At 28.6% G+C, this 20,472-nt stretch overlaps 2 protein-coding genes across 4 annotated transcripts in view; one reads left to right on the top strand and one right to left on the bottom strand.

Annotated features, from left to right (window-relative positions):
• The window catches only part of Dhod (dihydroorotate dehydrogenase 2), a 33,841-nt gene extending 28,361 nt beyond the window's left edge, over nucleotides 1-5,480 (top strand). For all 3 annotated transcript variants that reach the window (XM_075370500.1, XM_075370498.1, XM_075370497.1), the window contains exon 9: nucleotides 5,326-5,480. In XM_075370500.1, the coding sequence (XP_075226615.1) occupies nucleotides 5,326-5,380 (55 nt within the window). In that variant the 3' untranslated portion in view covers nucleotides 5,381-5,480. The remainder of the gene's footprint in view (nucleotides 1-5,325) is intronic.
• The window catches only part of LOC142327429 (FERRY endosomal RAB5 effector complex subunit 3), a 59,623-nt gene continuing 40,876 nt past the window's right edge, over nucleotides 1,726-20,472 (bottom strand). The window contains exons 10-13 of the mRNA XM_075370491.1: nucleotides 14,621-14,739; nucleotides 13,698-13,823; nucleotides 12,086-12,238; nucleotides 1,726-5,148 (exon numbers count right to left, since the gene is read on the bottom strand). Coding sequence (XP_075226606.1) covers nucleotides 12,098-12,238; nucleotides 13,698-13,823; nucleotides 14,621-14,739 — 386 coding nt within the window. The 3' untranslated portion in view covers nucleotides 1,726-5,148; nucleotides 12,086-12,097. The remainder of the gene's footprint in view (nucleotides 5,149-12,085; nucleotides 12,239-13,697; nucleotides 13,824-14,620; nucleotides 14,740-20,472) is intronic.

Raw genomic sequence — 20,472 nt, 5'->3', positions numbered from 1 at the left:
TGGCAATTTTCATACAATTACAAAATTGTTTGTCCTCTTATCATGATAACAGTTATTGGGTTTAGCCTTTGAATAAATAAATACTAATATTATATGCATTATGATTTCACAGATGTGTTAATCCAGCTATAAGTTTAAAGAATTAAAAAATGTTTAGTATAAAAAATGGCATTTTTTTATTTAAAAATCAACATTTTCAATTATACAAAAGTAAAAAATGATGTAAATTTGCTATTTTATTCTTTAGTTAAAAAAAGAAACAACTTGTCAGTGATCATACACAAAAAGAAGTTGTAATAGATTTAGTAGATTTTTACATGTTTTTATAAAGCTATTTAATATTAAAATTATTTAACTGTAACTAACTAAAGGTAAAATGTGTTAACTTTGCTTGTCTGGTGGTTTGGAAAACAAATATGAAATTTTTTATTTTTTTTTAATTTCTTTACTCAGAAATATCAGCTTTATATCTACAACAACATTCAAATAATTCTTAATTGTGCACTCTCAATACACAGAAAAATGTTTAAATCTGAATAAAAAATTGTTGTATTAGAAATGAAAAAACACTTCTGGGTATTTTTAACTGAGCTGAATACAGTTAGCAATAAGTTTTAAGGACAATAGTATTTATTACTTATGACTGATATAATTATTATTATTAGATTATTTGATAATCTTTTAGACTGCTTAGTTCTAATTAAAAAAAAAAAAAAATTACTTGCAATTCCCAAGTGATGCGTGAACTAGTCCATATAAAATGACAAGTTTTTAAATAGAGGTACCTCTGACGAATAAAACAGCAGTTTACCATCATTTATCATAAAATTGTCAGTTTATGTTTTTGTTAGCTGCAATATACAGTATAGTACACCCCATTCTTTTTCATTTTTTAGTCTTTATTGAAAGGGGTGCTAGATTAAGAGAATTTTACTTAAGTGTATATGAAACAAGATTTTACAATGAAAAAGGTGTGCAAGGTATTGTATAACTTGGTCGCTTCGGCTGGGAAAGTCATGCAATATTTGGCTAGCTTTTTTACCCTAAGTTTTTCTACCAACTTAGAAAATATAACTTTTTATTAAAATTTTTCTTCTTTGTGAGAAATACTTTATGTATATACTGTATGTCTTAAGTTTTGTAAGTGTTAATTGGTTGAAATACATTATTTTGCTTGTTTCTGGATATGTGTTGAAATTTTTGAGCAGGTGGTGTGAAGCAGATAGAATTAAAAGAGGTTTGAAGCATTATACAGTTTAAGATAATGCTCAGTCTTGTATCAATTTGCACTGTTTGGCAATAGAGACAGGTTTCTGTTTTCTACAGAAAGACATATAAATGCACACTTTCACGTGAGTGCATGTGTGTATGTGTCACCCTAATCTGACACTGCAGTTCAGTAGTAGTTTTCTGATAAGTAGCAGTATAATCCACTCATCTGCATTTAAAATACTTCTTTCAACGTGCGTGAAAACTACATGTACAAAAAAAAGACTTCTTATATACATGTATGACTCAAATTATAAACCTTATTCTTTGTTTGAAGTTACTGAAGATGATTATATGCACATACAATATAAAATCATCTTTTTATATTCTAAAAAAACTGTGTAGTTAACAGAGAAAAAAAAATTACAACACAGTATCTATCTTAATAAAATAAAAGAAAGATGAGTTCTAATCTAAAAACATATCCATGGAAAAATTTGATTAAAAAAGTAGAGATTAAAAGGAAAATTACATTTTATTTCTTAACAAGCATAACATTTCTTAACATTTTAACATAACATTAAACTTTACTTCCCTAATGACAGCATTGCAGAAAGTATCACTTGAAATAGTATTCATGTAGTTATAATTGTGAAGTTTCTGATTCTGAAATTTTTTAGCCATATTTTTCTCTACTTCTTCCTCGTTAGTGGCATTGAAAAAAGTGCTTATTTGAAATGGTGTTAGGGTTATAACAAACAGTACATTTAAGTTGTTAAATACATAGATCAATCCTATGTCAATATGTGGTTACTTACTGTGTGTAGTAAATTTCATTTTACATTTGAATTTCATTACAGCAAGCAGAGTTATATTTTATTATGCAATTTTGAGTTGTGTTTTTCGTGTTAATGCTAGAGTGTATGATGATAGAGCTTAGATAGGATCAGATGTGATATTTATGTTAATTACTTTAAACAGTGATTACGTTGCGCAGGATAATGAATTTTGTGGTTTTGACTGCCAATACTGGTTTATTTAATAGTTATTTCATGAATATTATTAGGATTATATAAATTCAAACAATAATGAACAGCAGTTCCTTATTGGGTACATACTTGCAAATGTACAAAGAACATAAGCAAGCTCTATGTATAACATAATTAATGTTCAAATCACCTCAGAAACTGCTGGTCACATAATGTTAACCATAATGTGCAAATTTGATAAATGTGACCCATTTTATCAATATGAAATTTACTAATCTCTTAATTTAATTTAAAATATACTACTTGTAAATGTGTTATCAAAGCAGAGTATGGTCATTTGATGGATCCCATTTATTTTTAATTTATTTTACATCCCACTGACGATTTTGTATATTTTTTGTTTTGTATTAATCAAGACAATGACCGATCCATGATGGAGACACATCTTGTTTCCAATATTTCTGTGTATATTTGTATATAATCTTTGTGTGATAAACTGCTTATTGCTGTTGTATAGAATTTCATGAAGTTGCATTATGTTTTAATTAGTGTACAAGTGAGCAGTTATGTTTTGTTATTGGTATTAATGATAAATTCTTCTCAAAGAATTGACTAAGGAGCCTCTTAAATGATAATTCTATTCTAGATGATTTTGTTTTTTATCCTATACTTAGTAATGTCTATGAAAATAATTAGCAAGGTCTTTTTAACTATTAGAATATTAATATTTCATTTTGTCAAGCTATTTTCTTTGTTTCACTTTCACAAGAAAAGTGTATCTGTATATGTGTATATGTGATGTACTACTGTATATTTTTATAAATGTTAATGATATGAAAATACTTATGATGTACTTAATGTCAGATATAGTGGGTATATGTTTTTTTAATTGCAATTAAGTATAAAAATGGTCTTGTTTTTTTCATGCTGTAGTATTTTCACAAGCCCTGTGCTAGTTTTCAGCAGTGTTTTTTATTAAGATTATTTGATTATTATATAATCCAACTTGATCCCCTCAAAGTACAGAAATTAAAAAAATAAATAAGATGATACTTACCTTATTTACAACAGTGCTTTCATGGGAATCCACACCTTCAGTTGTAATTTTCATCTCTTTAAATGTTTACATCAACTACATATTAAACTCAAAAACAATTAAAATATATATAAACATTTTTTGATAATATATGAAATTTCTTCTTCTTTTTATCAAATTAAAATAAAAAAAATAAAAATTTTATTAAAAATCACAATTTAGACACTATAAAAATGGAAAATTGAGTTTATCTAATGTTGCTAATTGGGTTTACCTGATGTTGCAGTAGATGGCAGCACTTATTCAAATAAAATAATCATAGTGCATAGATACAATTTAATTTAAATCCAAACAGTAGTACTATGCTATAACACTGCTAAGACACATAGTATATTTTATCGTATTTATTTTAGTTTTATCAATTCTGATGTCATGTTTTATATATGTAGTTTTTAATTTCCATAATTTAATTTTATACATTAAAAAAAAAAAATTATATATTTTTTTTCTACTGCAGCCCTTATAAGTGAGTCATCTTCATATTCTGTTTACAAGTTGATCAGTTTGAATTTCCTCTTATAATTTATATGTATAATATTTCTTCAAAATGTCTGAACTTTTATTATTATTATTTATATTATATTTTTTAATGTATTTTTCCAATATTTCCAAATTGGTTTGAATATCAGAAATAGAAGAATGTTTATAATTAATGAGGTGGTCAGCAACGTTAGATAAACCCAATTTTCCATTTTTATAGTATCTAATATGTTAAAGAAATCTGGTTTTAAAAGATCTACTAATTTTACCTATATAAATGTGGTCACAGTCATTACATTATGTATAATTGGATTGTAAATAAAAAGTTTTTCTGACCAGTATAGGTCTGTACGTTTTTACTTACAGACCTCGTATATATTTTAATTGTCTTTGAGTTTAATGTGCAGTTTGATATAAACATTTAAAAAAAAAATTATAACTGAAGATGTGGGTTGCCATGAAAGCGCTTAAGGTTACGAAAAAATAAGGTAAGTGTCATCTTATTTACTTTTTAATTTCTGTTCTTATGTAGATCAAATTGGATTATATATACAGTATGTATTAGTATACAGATATGGTTCTTAAAAAAATTTACTTTAAAAAAATTATTTTGTAGATATCTTTGTCAAAGACTAGATGAGTGGGCCTATTGGTGGGTTAGACCTCATATCTTATGTCTTACTATTACTTGAAGTTGTGATATCTCTTTAATTACATTTATTACGATTTTAGGAGAATATTGGGTGTAAATATTTTTAAATAATGCAGTAGAATTAAAGAAATATTGCCACCTTAATCAAGGTTCCTAACCATTATTCCAAGATAGAATCACGCTATTCAATTGATCACCAATACCATAAACAAATGACCAGCTTTGTATACATAAATTAAAATATAATAAAACTGCGAAAAATAATGATATTCAACCTTACAAAGACCAAACATCAAACATATTTTGCACAAAAATTAGAATCTACCACTAATGCAACTAACTAACTCACAATGTACTTAAATAAATAAAAACAAGCATATATCCAACTTCCAAGTAGTTAAAAAAATAAATCAGAAGAATTACATTTTTGACAGAAATAATTGCAACAAAAAAAAATCCAATTATTTATACAAAAGAATTACCAACTGAAAAACAAGTACATATGCTAGGATATGCCCCAAGAAGGAATATACAAAACTTATTCTTAAACTTTAGTACCTCTCACATGTTGAAAAGTACAGATATTAAAATTTTCTAAAACATGTAAAATGTAAAAGTGCTTAATTACCATTTCTAACAAGCACTACCTATAACAATGCCACTACTTGCAAGATGCAGAGTCCTCTGATCCTGATTAATGTTCAGAATGGTTTTTTTTGGAACTGAAAAAGAATTTAATTAGCATTACTATAATTTAATATTATTTTATTTTCAGTCAAGAAAAAGATAAAACTGATTAATAAATGGGGAAAAATAATATCTGGGAACCCAATCCTTACTATATACATTCTATCATAAAATAAAAAATAAACTGCTTAATAATAAATATTACTTTTCAGGAAAGATGGTTACTCATCAGTGGGTGATGCTGTTGGGAAGGATGTAAAATTGTAGTACCATAAAATGTTCAGTGCGACTATATTTTGTTTCAAAATTCATTAACTGTAATGTAAATATTAAAGTTAAATTTGTAAATAAACTGTTATATTGTCTACATGTATTAAAATTTAATATTAATTTCATTTAATATGAGGATATTAATATGTTGATATATAATACATTTGTGTTACATATGTATTTATTGTATTTATTTTACATATGTTGATATATACATTTTATATGTTGATATATCAACACAATATCTAACCAGCCTTAGAACAGTGCACATTTCTCAAGAATATGATTTAATTATAAGTGTAACAAAAATATGAACCTCTTCCTCAGCGACTTGGTTAATATCGGTGATTCCTGACAAAAACAGATGTATCTAGCATATCTTTCATAGAAGAGGTTATAAAGGAAATGCAGCACATTTCTGCAAAACTTAAGATTGGTTGATCATTTCAAACTGGATTATCATTTCAGATGTACTGTAGGTTAGTTATAATCTTACTAAGAAAGGTTTCACAAATTGGTTTCTGTAAATCACTGAAATTAAACAATGCTAAATGCAGTCTGCATTTATATTAGTGGCTCATGATCATAATGGTTTATATCATAAAAAAGAATATATTTAGATAAAACCTCCACAAAAACAGAATGTGAAAGGTGATGAGCCAAAATAAGAGAACCATTTTGAAGAGGTTTCTGTCTTGCAGAGCTTTATTAAAAATTGAGCTAACTTATAGTGAGGTCCTGTGTGTACGAATTTTAAAATGAAGTTATACGTTCAGAATATTATGTTAACTTATGTACTGCATCTATTTGCAGTACTTATGCACAGACCTTAGTCTATACTAAGGTCCATCTTGGGAAATGATGCAACAGATATAAATATGAATTCAGCATGTATGATTAATATCTCAGCAGTTAAGGCTAAGGCAGTTTGTCACTCTCACGTACGGGTGCAATTAATTATTGCTTTATGCATATAGTAATGTACTGTAAGTTATCACTTATTTGGCATGCCGATGATAAGCAATTAAAAATTTTGTTGTGTTTGTTAAGCACCATATATTACATTAATTGTAAGAAAGTATGTCATCTTGTTACTCCGTATGGTACAATACAGAGTTTTATAGTTCATTTTATAACAATTTTGTTCAGCTTGTTTTCATTAATTTTAATCTATTCTGTGTTTTGTGCCAATTGGGTTTTGGTAATGAATGATTCTGTTGTGAAACATAAACCGGGAAAACCTTTAAGTAGTTCTGAAAAAAAATCTGTAACATTATATAACCTTAAATCAAGTTAATCCCTAAACTGCAGTCAAAAACAGCTGGTTTTAATAAAATAAATTTAGACCTTTGAAAAATTAGTTTGTCAACACTAACTGTATGCTTCAAAATTAATTTGAATACTTACTAATCATTGTTGTCATAAAATTGTGGTTGTGTTAATAATAAACGTTAGGCGGTTTAGTTGTTTTTGACATAATTTTGATGATTTAATTGGTTTTGAGAATCAAGTTATGCAGTATGTGTAGAATTTTTAATAATCTTCATGAGAATGGTACAATTCTAGCACTCATGTTTTATCTGAACATCAAATGGTATATAATGATGAAAAGGAAAACATTCTTTAGGAGGTACTGCTTAGTCCTACAATGAGCATGCTAAGGATTTCTACATAATATTACCCAAAATGCAGATTGAAGACATTACATGCTCACAGACTGTGTCCTTATCATATTGAGAAAGTTCAAGATTTCCAGGTTGGTGTCTGTGCCAGGTAACTGCAGTTTTGTCAATGGGTTAACAATAATTAACACTTAAATTCCTTTTATACTATTTTTGGAAGAAGCTACTTTTACGCATAATGGCATAAACACATGGAATTCAAATTGGTGGTATGAAGAAAACCCACATGCTGTAGTAGAATCAAATTTCCAGCAATGATTTTCAGTGAACGTTTGGTGTGGCATGCTTGACAACCAATTAATAGGCCCTTTCATACTAGAACATGTTATGGAGAGAAATATGGAATTTTAAAAAAATATCTTTCTTACAGTGCTTGAAAATTTCTCATTGACGAAACGAATTGAAATGTACTATAACGTTTTACACTACACTACATATTTGGTACACAAACACATTTAATGAATGATGTAAGACAATTCTTAGATAAAAAATTTACTGGCAAATGGATTGGATGTAGAAGGCTGGTAAGACGGCCACCTAGATCAATGGACCTTACTCCCTTACATTATTGTTTATGGAAATAGATGAAATGCAAAGTATACAAACAAAAAGTAGACTACGTGATTAACTGATCACTTGCATTCTCAATGCTGCTGTCTTATCAAGGAATGCAAAAATACCATCATGTTAACAACAGAATGAGAAAGGGAATGGTTTGAAAAGTGTCAATGGTGGAATTTTTGAGAACATTTATTGTAAATTAATATAGCAAAAATCATAGTGAGTACTTTATTCTAAAGTAAATTAAAAGTATTTCTTAACCCTTAATTGGTAACACATGTCAGACAGACGCTTAGGTTTGCTAATTCTCTGCATGCATATTTTATGTCCATCTTACATATTTTTTATTACCTGAAACATTTTCTACTATGTATCTTACCTACTATGATATGTTTTATAATTATTTGTGTTTGCTAAGGATTTTTATGTTTGGTTTCCATAATTTATTTCTATATTTCATACAATATTTCATTTTTGTTAAATATTTTTTATTTTCTCTCCTAAACACCACGGAATCCAGCATAAAAATGATTTACTGATTATTTTATTGATGACATAATTTTTCTCTTTGTCTTTCTTTGTTCATTATGATTTTATCCTTATTGTAACGATTAATAAGGATAAAATCAAAACCTAAACCGACAACGATTGTTAACGTCTATATGCCTACAAGCGCCCATGATGATGATGAAGTAAAGTGTGTATACGAAGAGATTGATGAAGCAATTGAAAGCACGTAAAAGGAGATGAAAATTTAATAATAATTGGAGATTGGAATGCAAGCATTGGAAAAGGCAAGGAAGGAAATATAGTGGGTGAATACAGGCTGGGCAAAAGGAATGAAAGAGGGGACCGACTTATAGAGTTTTGCACGAAGTATAATTTAGTAATTGCCAACACCCAATTTAAAAATCATAATAGAAGAATATACACTTGGAAAAAGCCAGGCGATACTGCAAGGTATCAGATAGATTATATCATGGTTAAGCAAAGATTTAGAAATCAACTCGTTGACTGCAAAACTTACCTGGAGCAAACATTGATAGCGACCATAATTTGGTGATAATGAAATGTAGATTGGGGTTTAAAAGGTGTCAGATGAATCTGTGGAATTTAGAGAAGCTTGAGGAAGAGGAGGTAAAGAAGATTTTTGAGGAGGACATCACAAGAGGTATGAGTAAAAAAGATAAGGTAGAAGAATGGGAGAATGTTAAAAAGGAAATTCCTAAATCAGCAGAAGCAAACTTAGGCGGAATAAAGAGAACTGGCAGAAAACCTTGGGTTTCAGACGTTATATTGCAGCTGATGGATGAACGTAGAAAATATAAGAATGCTAGTGATGAAGAAAGTAAAAGGAACTATCGGCAATTAAGAAATGCTATAAACAGGAAGTGCAAACTGGCGAAAGAAGAGTGGATTAAAGAAAAGTGTTCAGAAGTGGAAAGAGAAATGAACATTGGTAAAATAGACGGAGCATACAGGAAAGTTAAGGAAAATTTTGGGGTACATAAATTAAAATCTAATAATGTGTTAAACAAAGATGGTACACCAATATATAATACGAAAGGTAAAGTTGATAGATGGGTGGAATATATTGAAGAGTTATATGGAGGAAATGAATTAGAAAATAGTGTTATAGAGGAAGTTGAGGAGGATGAAATGGGAGAAAACGAAAGGTAAAGTTGATAGATGGGTGGAATATATTGAAGAGTTATACGGAGGAAATGAATTAGAAAATAGTGTTATAGAGGAAGAAGAGGAAGTTGAGGAGGATGAAATGGGAGAAACAATACTGAGATCTGAATTTAAGAAAGCATTAAAAAATTAAAATGTCAGAAAGGCTCCTGGAATAGACGGAATACCTGTAAAATTACTGCGCAATGCAGGTGAGGAAGCGATTGATAGATTATACAAACTGGTGTGTAATATTTATTAAAATGGGGAATTTCCGTCAGACTTCAAAAAAAGTGTTGTAGTCATGATACCAAAGAAAGCAGGGGCAGATAAATGTGAAGAATATAATTAGTTTAACTAGTCATGCATCAAAAATCTTAACTAGAATTCTATACAGAAGAATTGAGAGGAGAGTGGAAGAAGTGTTAGGAGAAGACCAATTTGGTTTCAGGAAAAGTATAGGGACAAGGGAAGCAATTTTAGGCCTCAGATTACTAGTAGAAGGAAGATTACAGAAAAACAAACCAACATACTTGGCGTTTATAGACCCAGAAAAGGCATTCGATAACGTAGACTGGAATAAAATGTTCAGCATTTTAAAAAAAAATTAGGGTTCAAATACAGAGATAGAAGAACAATTGCTAACATGTACAGGAACCAAACAGCAACAGTAATAATTGAAGAACATAAGAAAGAAGCCGTAATAAGAAAGGGAGTCCGACAAGGATGTTCCCTACCTCAGTTACTTTTTAATCTTTACATGGAAGTAGCAGTTAATGATGTTAAAGATTAATTTTAGATTCGGAGTAACAGTACAAGGTGAAAAGATAAAGATGCTACGATTTGCTGATGATATAGTAATTCTAGCCGAGAGTAAAAAGGATTTAGAAGAAACAATGAACGGCATAGATGAAGTCCTACGCAAGAACTAACGCATGAAAATAAAGAAGAACAAAACAAAAGTAATGAAATGTAGTAGAAATAACAAAGATGGACCACTGAATGTGAAAATAGGAGGAGAAAAAATTATGAGGTAGAAGAATTTTGTTATTTGGGAAGTAGAATTACTAAAGATGGACGAAGCAGGAGCGATATAAAATGCCGAATAGCACAAGCGAAACGAGCCTTCAGTAAGAAATATAATTTGTTTACATCAAAAATTAATTTAAATGTCAGGAAAAGATTTTTGAAAGTATATGTTTGGAGTGTCGCTTTATATGGAAGTGGAACTTGGACGATCGGAGTATCTGAGAAGAAAAGATTAGAAGCTTTTAAAATGTGGTGCTATAGGAGAATGTTAAAAATCAGATGGGTGGATAAAGTGACAAATGAAGATGTATTGCGGCAAATAGATGAAGAAAGAAGCATTTGGAAAAATATAGTTAAAAGAAGAGACAGACTTATAGGCCACATACTAAGGCATCCTGGAATAGTCGCTTTAATATTGGAAGGACAGGTAGAAGGAAAAAATTGTGTAGGCAGGCCACGTTTGGAATATATAAAACTAATTGTTAGGGATATAGGATGTAGAGGGTATACTGAAATGAAACGACTAGCACTAGATAGGGAATCTTGGAGAGCTGCATCAAACCAGTCAAATGACTGTAGACGAAAAAAAAAAAAAGGTAATTACGAAAAATATAATACAAAAAAAATTTAAAAATAGATTTAAACATAATTTAGTTGAAATATATAAATTTCAATTTGGTATACATTAATTTTTTTATTTTTTATCATGGTAAGTATATTTCTGGCTACAACAAAAAAATAATGTTAATGGTTGCTCTTCCTGAAGAAGAGGTAGATCCGAGTGATGAAGACTTTGATTCAGATGATTCCTACAATGCTGAGAATGAAATAGAACATTCAGAACATGATGTGAGTCTGAATTAGATGAGCAAGACATTGAGGCTAAGGCAAATGAAGGGATCAGTGGAAATTTAGTGCAAGATGGTTCCTGGCCTCTGGTGATGGTTACACCAGAAAAAAGAAAGCTGTGGAAGTGAACTAATGTATTTTTTGGGAAACAAAAATTGTTTTACTTGGTGATCAACGGAGTCAAAGTTTAAGTTTTGGAGTCAAAGACTCCAGCCAAAAATATTATGAAGATAACTTCATAATATTGAAGTGATATCACATTCGATCGATTTGCGATCAAATGCGAAATCACTTCAAAAATCCTAATGTTGAAGATGTATGGTGCCTATTCTTTGACAACGAAATTGTCCTTATCAAAAAAGGAGGAAAACAGCATACAAATGTACAAAGTGTGAAAATCTGTGTTGTCTAGTGTTAAAAAAAGTATGAAATTCTTATGCTCGTAGTGTGAAAAAAGTAGTTTTGGATTATGGATTCTGATTTTAATTTAAAACAAGAAAATTTCTTTAATTAGTAAATTTTTTCATATATGTAGTTGAAAATATTTTTTTATAATGATTCAACTAAAACAAATTTATTTTATTTAAAGTTTTATTTCAATAATTCTCACTCCTAAAATCAAATTTTGCTATGTACATGTCTCACAGACACACGTTACTCACAATATAGAAAATATGTGTGTTACCAGTCGAGGGTTAAGAGGTTATTAATAAACTGATTTATTACTTTATAAAATAACTTCATCTGAATACCTTCCAAATCTTTTGATTTCAATTCAAGATTCTACATCCTGGATGTTCCAGATGTTATATGAGTATCAAATTAAAATGAGCTCACTGCCTGAATCAGCATCTTCCAATAGCACAAAAATAAAGAATGGATACTTTTAAAAAGAAAATATACTTACATTTCCACAGTATTACTTTTTTGAATTATTCTTATCATGTTTATTTTTTGCAGTAACAGGCCAAGATGTTGCTTTAAACACTAAAGGATTTGAAACTCTAAATATACTAGGAAGCATAGTAGCAAGACTTGAAAATACATCTTCAGAAATTCCCTGAAATGAAGTAAATAAATAAATTAGTAATAAAAATAAAAACTAACCATAAAGTTACTAATACTAATTATGAAAAATGACATCACAAAATTTAAAAAATTAAATTTATCTTTATTAAATATTACAAAAATCTTTTTTAAAACTTAAAATGAACTTTATTAAATTTTAAAAATTAAATAAAGATCATTGAAATGTGGGCTGCTGTAATGGACAGTTGTGGCTGTTATTAACTATCTGTTTTAATTATATTACGAGATGATAAACTGATTCTATCCAGGTACCAGCTCTTTAACTGTAACCCAAAAGGAACCCTCAAAATTTCCAAAAATGTTTTACATGAACATTTTTTTTCTTTAATTTTGTTCCTTGAATATTTTTACTAAAACATTCCAATAATTACATTATAAAATGTTTTTCTAGCAGGATGGAATAAGTAAATCCTACATGAAATTAAAAAAAAAAAATTAAATCAAAGTTATTTAAAATTTTATAGATTTGCTTTAATTTACTGCTCAAACATTTTTCACTGAATTGCATCTTCAAAGCTAAATCACAAAAATCTGTTTTGGCAAAAGTAAGGTTTTCATTTTTTCAAATGAAAAAAAAAAAGAATTCCGGTTATTATTTATTTATTTTTTCTGAAATAAAGCACTGTTTCAAAAAAGTGCAAAAAAAATTTCCTTCTCTTATATCAATTTGATCAGTATTTGAATTTTGTTCTTGCTCTTAGATTTTTTCCGAAAATCTGTGTCACAATCCTCTTCTTGTAAATCATAGACTTTCAGTATTGAATGAAGTACCTGTGTTGGTTCAATGTCATCAAATAACAATTAGTAAATTTCCACTAAATCTTAAAGATTGTCCAGGTTGAAAAATCTTTTCGAGGCCATGTTGTTTATGTAACAATGAAAAAGCTATTAACAAACACAATAAACCATAAATACTCAGAGATCATAATTTTAGTTGAGAAAGTAAAAATACATGTACGGTGCGTGGAATAAAAAAATAATGCAAATGGTGGTGGTGGCACTGGATCTATGGAATCCAGGCCAACATATAGCATCAAAAAATGCATTCACTAAATATATACACCTATGTAATGCAAAAATATCTGGCAGAATTTAAAAAAATAAAAATAATTGAGAATCTGACTTATTTGGTGGCATCTGAGCTCACAGATCCACCAGCCTTTGAGTTGTACGGTATGAACCACGTGGAGTGGCAGGTAGAACTACCCTTAATAGGAAGATAGGTGAGGAGAGGGCTTCTGAGAATCTAATTATGTAATTTTTCACTAACAGAAGCATTATATAACGGTTAAGTTATGTAGATGACAACTGTAACAAACAGATGGTTACTTGACAATCTGTTCTGTAGTAAAATATCTATAACAAAAAGCTGTAGGAATTAAGCCGCATATGGTTTAAAACATAAATTACTAGAAGCTAAAAAATGATACCTTTGGTACAAGGAACTGCAGATTTTTAAGATCTGAACCTCCCCATGAGGCCATTTCAATCATGAAACCTTTTACACACTTAAAGACAAGTTCAGCTCTTTTAGTGCACCAATTCACTGTCATCTCCTAAAAAAAGGAAAAAAATTAGTATCATTAAAAATTTTTATTCTAAAAATAAAATTGCATTTGAAAATAATAACTGGTTCAATGAATTTTTGATTACTGCCATTATTAAGGATAAGACATCGGCATCCTTGTGATTCTGGGATCAAAGTAGCTGTGTATGTAGTAAAAGAAATCCTCATTGTAAAAAAAATCACAAATTTTAACTGGCAAAATTATATTCACAGTTTTTGAAACACAGAGATGAGAAATGTAGCTTTGCTGTTAAATTTCTGCTTCCAGGCACGAGAATAATTGCATAGGTCAATTTTGTACATGTTTATATTTCAAACAATTTCACACACATCTATTGTAACCATCTGATAATTTAAAAGCAGTTTATATCCTTGATATATTATTAAAAAGTTATGTAAATATAATAAAAATGTTATGTAAATGCAATCTACAAAAAGCTCTGTGAATATAAATGTAAAAATAAATCCTGCAAATACTCAGTAAGCCTGCCAACGATCACTGGCTAGTGCAACATTATTAAAGCAGTACACAACTGTTGGCACAACTATGGTTCAGGTTTGTTTTCATAATATGAATTTACAAGCCAATCAATAAAATAAAGAAAAATACAGAATTATTATAGAAATATTACTTCTTTTTAAGTGATTTGAAAGAAAAACAACTGTGTTAAAATGAAACTGGGTTTAATACTCAACTTCACAACATACTTTTCACTTTTATAATAAATAAAATAAAATTAATTAAATAAAATAATTAACTAATTAAATTAAACAAAATTTCCTTACCTCGGTCATTTCATGCATTAGAAGTACTGGTAATGTAATTATTGTAATATCATTTGAACAAGCTGTCTTTAATATATTTCTTAAACCAAGAATAGCTGGATGGCGAGAATTAATATCACCTAAAAATGAAGTATTTTTAATAAGTTTAATTTATGTAAACATCCAAAAGTTATACTTTACTCACACAGCAGTAATAAAACTGCTTAAAATTTTATACAACTGATAAAAATGAATTACCAGAATTACAATTTGAAACAACAAGGAAAGAATGTATATCAATTTAGAAGGGGTAATATTTTAAACTTTAATTTTCAACTTTTAATTATTAAAATGTTTGTTTTTAATTAGATTCTTATAGTTTATCATGAGTAGATGATTGACAAAATACACAATATTATACATTATTTATAACAAATATTTTCTTCCTTGTCGATGATTTTTATAAAAGTTTAATGTACGTACAAACAATACAACATTAAAAACTGGGTGTCAACATACACTAAAAATCTACAATAAATATATGTTATAAACCTATTTTATGTTAAATAATTTTAAGCTGTCCTTTCTAGTCTACTTGACAATCTTGAGCAGGTTCTGGGGAGTATTTTATAAAATACATCTATGAGTGTACCCCAACACTAGAGGGGATCTTGCGTTAATGAGCTAAGTGTACAAAAAACATAGATTTTCCTTAGATGGATAAACATTTTTATAATATACTGCCTCACAATATACCAGCAGCAATATTAATAATTAACCCACCAGTTAAGTCTAATTTTGATGTTATGACCCTAACTTGCTGCACAAGTACTTTAACAGAGTTGTGTTGGATAAAATAATAGTTGAAATCATCAGATCCTAACTGAAAATAAATTGTCTGGAGGGCTACATGCTACCATTTCATTTCATTTTTATATTTGTTACATAAATAACACTAAAATTCTATGATGTATATAATGTCTGATACAAACTTAGCTAAATACAGTATTTATAAGTAATGTAAAATAAAAATACTACATTGAATCCAAAAATAGGTTTTATTAAATAATAGTGTAACGCATACAATTAATTGACTACACAACATGAAATATCTAAATTAGATACTGAACACTGGTCCTCCTCCAATAATAGTTTAAAAGGAAATAATAAAAGATAAATCTATACTATTGAAAAACTGAATGTGTGTGTGACATTAATAAGAAATTAAGGAAAACAAATGTTATATTCTAATAGAGGACTAAAAATGACGACCTAATGACAACACCTGGCACTTTGCACCAAACTTGATAGTTTTCAAAATAAACAAAGAAGGTATCAGAGAATCACACAAGAACGACCGATTGCTTTTTCATTTACATTCCTGTTATCCCAGGGAAGGTTTTGAGGGCCTAGCACTCTTGGTGGAGAGTATGAAAGAGGTAACAGAGCTTCTAAGACAAGAATGAGGGAAATGTTGGAGGAAAGAGAGTTTTTCAGACAATTATTCTCACAATCATGAGGACAATGAACACAGCAAGGACCCAGGGGGCAGAGCTTCCTGGCTAGACAGGAAGTTAACTGGGCTGACCAGCTAGTTTAATATAAAAATTTTAAAAAACATATAGATGTATACACAATGTGAAATACACATGTAATACAAATTTAAGAGGATGAGAAGAAAACAAATCTGCATGGAAATCAAATTTACATGAAATAACTTTTGTTAAATATTTTTTTGAGAAATTGTTTGTATTGGCATCATTTTTGTAATTTATTTTACTGTACATAATCATATTAAATATGTCTTCATGTAATGTGGTCGTTTTTCCAAATAATGTCTGACTATGTCTAGAGCAGTGATTCTCAACCTTTTTAGCTTCACTACCACCAAAAAGTAAAAAAAATATATATGTAATGACAATTTCATGACCTCTCAACCACAATCCAATGAAACCTAGTTAAAACTATGTAGCTGTGTTGATAGCAACAGGTATGAACATGCACGTAAGAAGTGTACAAACATGAGAAATTTACAAATTTCAACTTAATGTATACATGCTCCTTGTAATTTGGTCTGCTTGCATAATATTCACTGTGAGAGCATCATGTTTGAACATGCATATGATATAGATTTGAACACGTTGTGCTCTCAACAGTATAAAAGAGGCATAAGGGAATGCAGCATATCAGTTTAGTTGCAAATGCGAAGTGTGCATCTGGTGCCTTTATTTAAGTTTTTAAAAGCATAGTTACATTGAAAAAAATAATAATAATTGAGGTTTTGTTTTTTTAGTGTGCGGTCAAATGTTTTTTTTTTTTTTAATTAGATTCTTACGCAAAGTGGATAAGTTTGTGAAAAAATGAAATGAACCTTCTATATCCAGTGACTCAATTGGTAAAAAGACAAATTTTTAAAATGACAGTTATTTAAAATTATGGTTTTTCCTCATTAGATGGAAGGATACAATGAGTTTGCATTCAAGTCCTCTTTAATGAAAGCATGAAGCCATCACAATTAATTCAACACTTTGAAACTTAACATTCAGATCATAAAAGCAAACACTTGGAATTTTTCGAAAGACAATTACATACTTTGAGAATCAATGAGCTTCTACTTGTTAATAACACCATACTGATAAAAGTACACTTATCTCATAACATTAAGAGTAGCTAAGATGTCCAAACCCCATAAAATCGCAGAAAACCTGCTGGATTGGATAAGATTAGCATTTTAATGGGCATGGAAGAAGTAAAAAACTAAAAAAAATTCCACTTTCTAAAGACATAGTATCAAGGCAAATCAATGACATGACTGCCGATGTTTGCAATCAGATAATTCAGCAAGCGAGTTCAAGTGAATTTTTTAGTATACTATTTGATGAATCAACAGATATAGTAAACATTTCTCAGTTCTTATGTTTTGCAAGATACAAATGCCATCAACAGCACTATCAGATCAACTATGAGATCACTATGTGATCAACAGATATGAGAGACAGATCAATCCAAGAAAATATATTGTTTTTCAAATCAATATCTAGTCATACAATAGGACAATTTTTTTGATGTTTTTTATGAAGCTACTAAAAACTATAACACAGATTGGTCAAAATGTATTGCAGTATGTAGTGATGGTGCAAAGGGGAAAGCAGGAAAGAACAATGAATTCCTGAAAAAAAGAAAAAGATCATCTTATACCAAGGACAGAATACACCCGCTTCCTTCATAGACATGCTCTTGCCACAAAATCTCAAATAATTCTTTGAAAAGCTGTAAAAATGGTTAATTTTATTAAAAGTCGACCGTTACAGAATAGGCTGTTTGCTAAACTAAGTGATGAAATGGGGAAAAAAGAAAAAATCTCTTCTTTTCCATACAGAAGTTAGATGGTAGCCGCGGGGAAAATGTTAACCCGGTACTGGAATTGTGAGATTAACTAATAATATTTTTCCAGGATAAAAAAATGCCACTTTCAATGTTTTTACAAAATTATGAGTTGCTGTTGGCTTACTTAGCTGATGCATTTTCATATTTAAAGGACTTGAATGTGAATTTGCAAGGACATGATAAAAACATTTTATTAATGACAGACAAAGTTCATGTGTTCATTAAGAAACTTGATAACTGGATTATTCACCTTCAAAGCAAAAATTGTAATATGTTTCCACAATCTTTGGATTATAAGTATATTGAGAAAAATTGGATAAGAAGACACTATTACTCAACACAGTTTTGATAGCATGAAGATGCACCTGAGTGAGGCTAATAATTCAACTGGAGGAGTACTTCCTGGAAGATAAAAATGATTTCTGGGAGAGATGGATACTGAATACATTTAGTGAAAATGTGTTGCAGCTGCTTAGTTACCACGACTCATGATCACCTCAACGAAATGTCTGTCAATAATAAAATGTTATAACTGCAATTCACATTTGAAGATTTAGATACCTTTTGGCTTGATCATCAAACTGAATATGGAAATTTTTTCACAGAGCATTGAAAAAATTAATCCCTTTTGCCATAGATTACCTTTGTGAAAAGTATTTTTTGTCTATGGTTACAGTAACTAAGTATAGGATCATTTTTTATCACTTGAGAATAATTTGATTTTGTGTATTTCTAACATAGATCCATATAGAGAGAAATTTTTAATGAAAAACAAATGTAACCACCTCATTAATTTATTTTCTTTATATGTGCACTCATAAACGTAAGTAAAATGTTTATAATAGATTATTTTTTTCTCATAAAATGATTTCATTATTGTTTAAATGTAAAGTTGTAGGCTAATTTTACAACTTCCCTTTCATAAAATCGTGACCTACAGGTTGAGAAATGTTGGTCTAGAGAATAGATAACTAGTATTTAAATTTTTATACCAATGAAAAATTATTTTTTATATTAAGAATGTAATAAAATCACACTATTATGTTACATCTTTTATATATATACTTAATTATTTCTTATAAATCTTTATACATAAATGTGGCTAAAATTAAAATATGGTTACACAAACTTCAACAGCCATTTTAGAGCATCAGGAGTGTTCTACGTTTGCTGTACTACACCACTTTTTTGATAAATAGTAGAATAACATATCAGTAAAGCCAGCCTGTAATTGAATTAAATAAAAAATATCAGGATGACTACAATTCACAAATAAAATACTTCTACTGATATTTTTAAACAACAATGATAAAACATTTCTGAATTCAGAGGTAAAGTAATAAATAAGCCTTCTAAGAATACCATGACTGAAATTAAGTTTTTTAATTTTTATAAAATGTAAGGAAGAGAAAAGTAAAATGAAACTGAATCAGATTTGAAGTTTATGTTTTTATTTTTTCCAGAAGATAAAAACAAGGATATAACACAAAGTGGGTATAAATATATATTTTATAATTAAACATAAATAATTAAAAAAATAAATTTTCCACTAATATGCTAACATTCTTTTTCATTCGATTTTTTTATAAAAATATTATCTGCTTAGAAACAAATATAACACATCAGTAAAAGAAAAAATATACATTTTTGATCATATTAATTATGAATTACATGATGATCTCAAATAAACTATATGTAAATCTAATTTGATGATCTCAAATGAGCTTCAAGCAGTTAATTACGCTTCTGTAAAATAATTAGAACTCAGAGTTTTAAAGAAACTGGAACTATGTTGCCATGGTCAATAAGTATGTAAGGTTTTAAAACCATGTTATAAATCAATATGGTTTACAATATAAAATTAAATCAATAATATTTATTTGTTTAAATGAATCAACTTTACACAAATTAAAATATATTGATAATAATTAGGAGTCTAGAAAATAGTTATTAATTTAATAAAAATATTATAAAAAAAAGAAAATGTGGAGCAGCTATGTATTCTTGGTTCATTAATATTCTTTTAAAGAAAAACAGATGTACAACTAAATCAAATAAAATATTACTAACTACAGTGTAACTAATTAAATAATAATAAATAAAATCTCAAGGATAATCCCAAAGTAAAACTGGAAATATAGCGATTATTAAATAAATTTTTTGATACTATGTATGTAAGTAACTGTATTCAACATATCCCATACTTCATTTTTTGTAATAACATACATAGAACAAGGCATGACAATTGATATTAAGATTATTACTGTCTATCTTCTAACACATTCTAATATTAATATTGTCATAGAAATGGATGTGCTAAAAAGGTACCTTTTCAACTAGTTTTTATAACATATAAAAAGGGGAAAAAATTATACTAGTATTTTTTTATTTATTACTTAGAACATTGATACCCAATAATTTTCACACTGATCCTTACTTCTTCTAAGTTATTGGTAATTACAACCCTGTTCTCAATGAGAAATTAT

This window comes from Lycorma delicatula, chromosome 7 (genome assembly GCF_047948215.1).
Source record: "Lycorma delicatula isolate Av1 chromosome 7, ASM4794821v1, whole genome shotgun sequence".
Lineage (NCBI taxonomy): Eukaryota > Metazoa > Arthropoda > Insecta > Hemiptera > Fulgoridae > Lycorma > Lycorma delicatula.
Note: the sequence above shows the minus strand (reverse complement) of the source record. Positions and strands in the feature narration are given on the sequence as shown.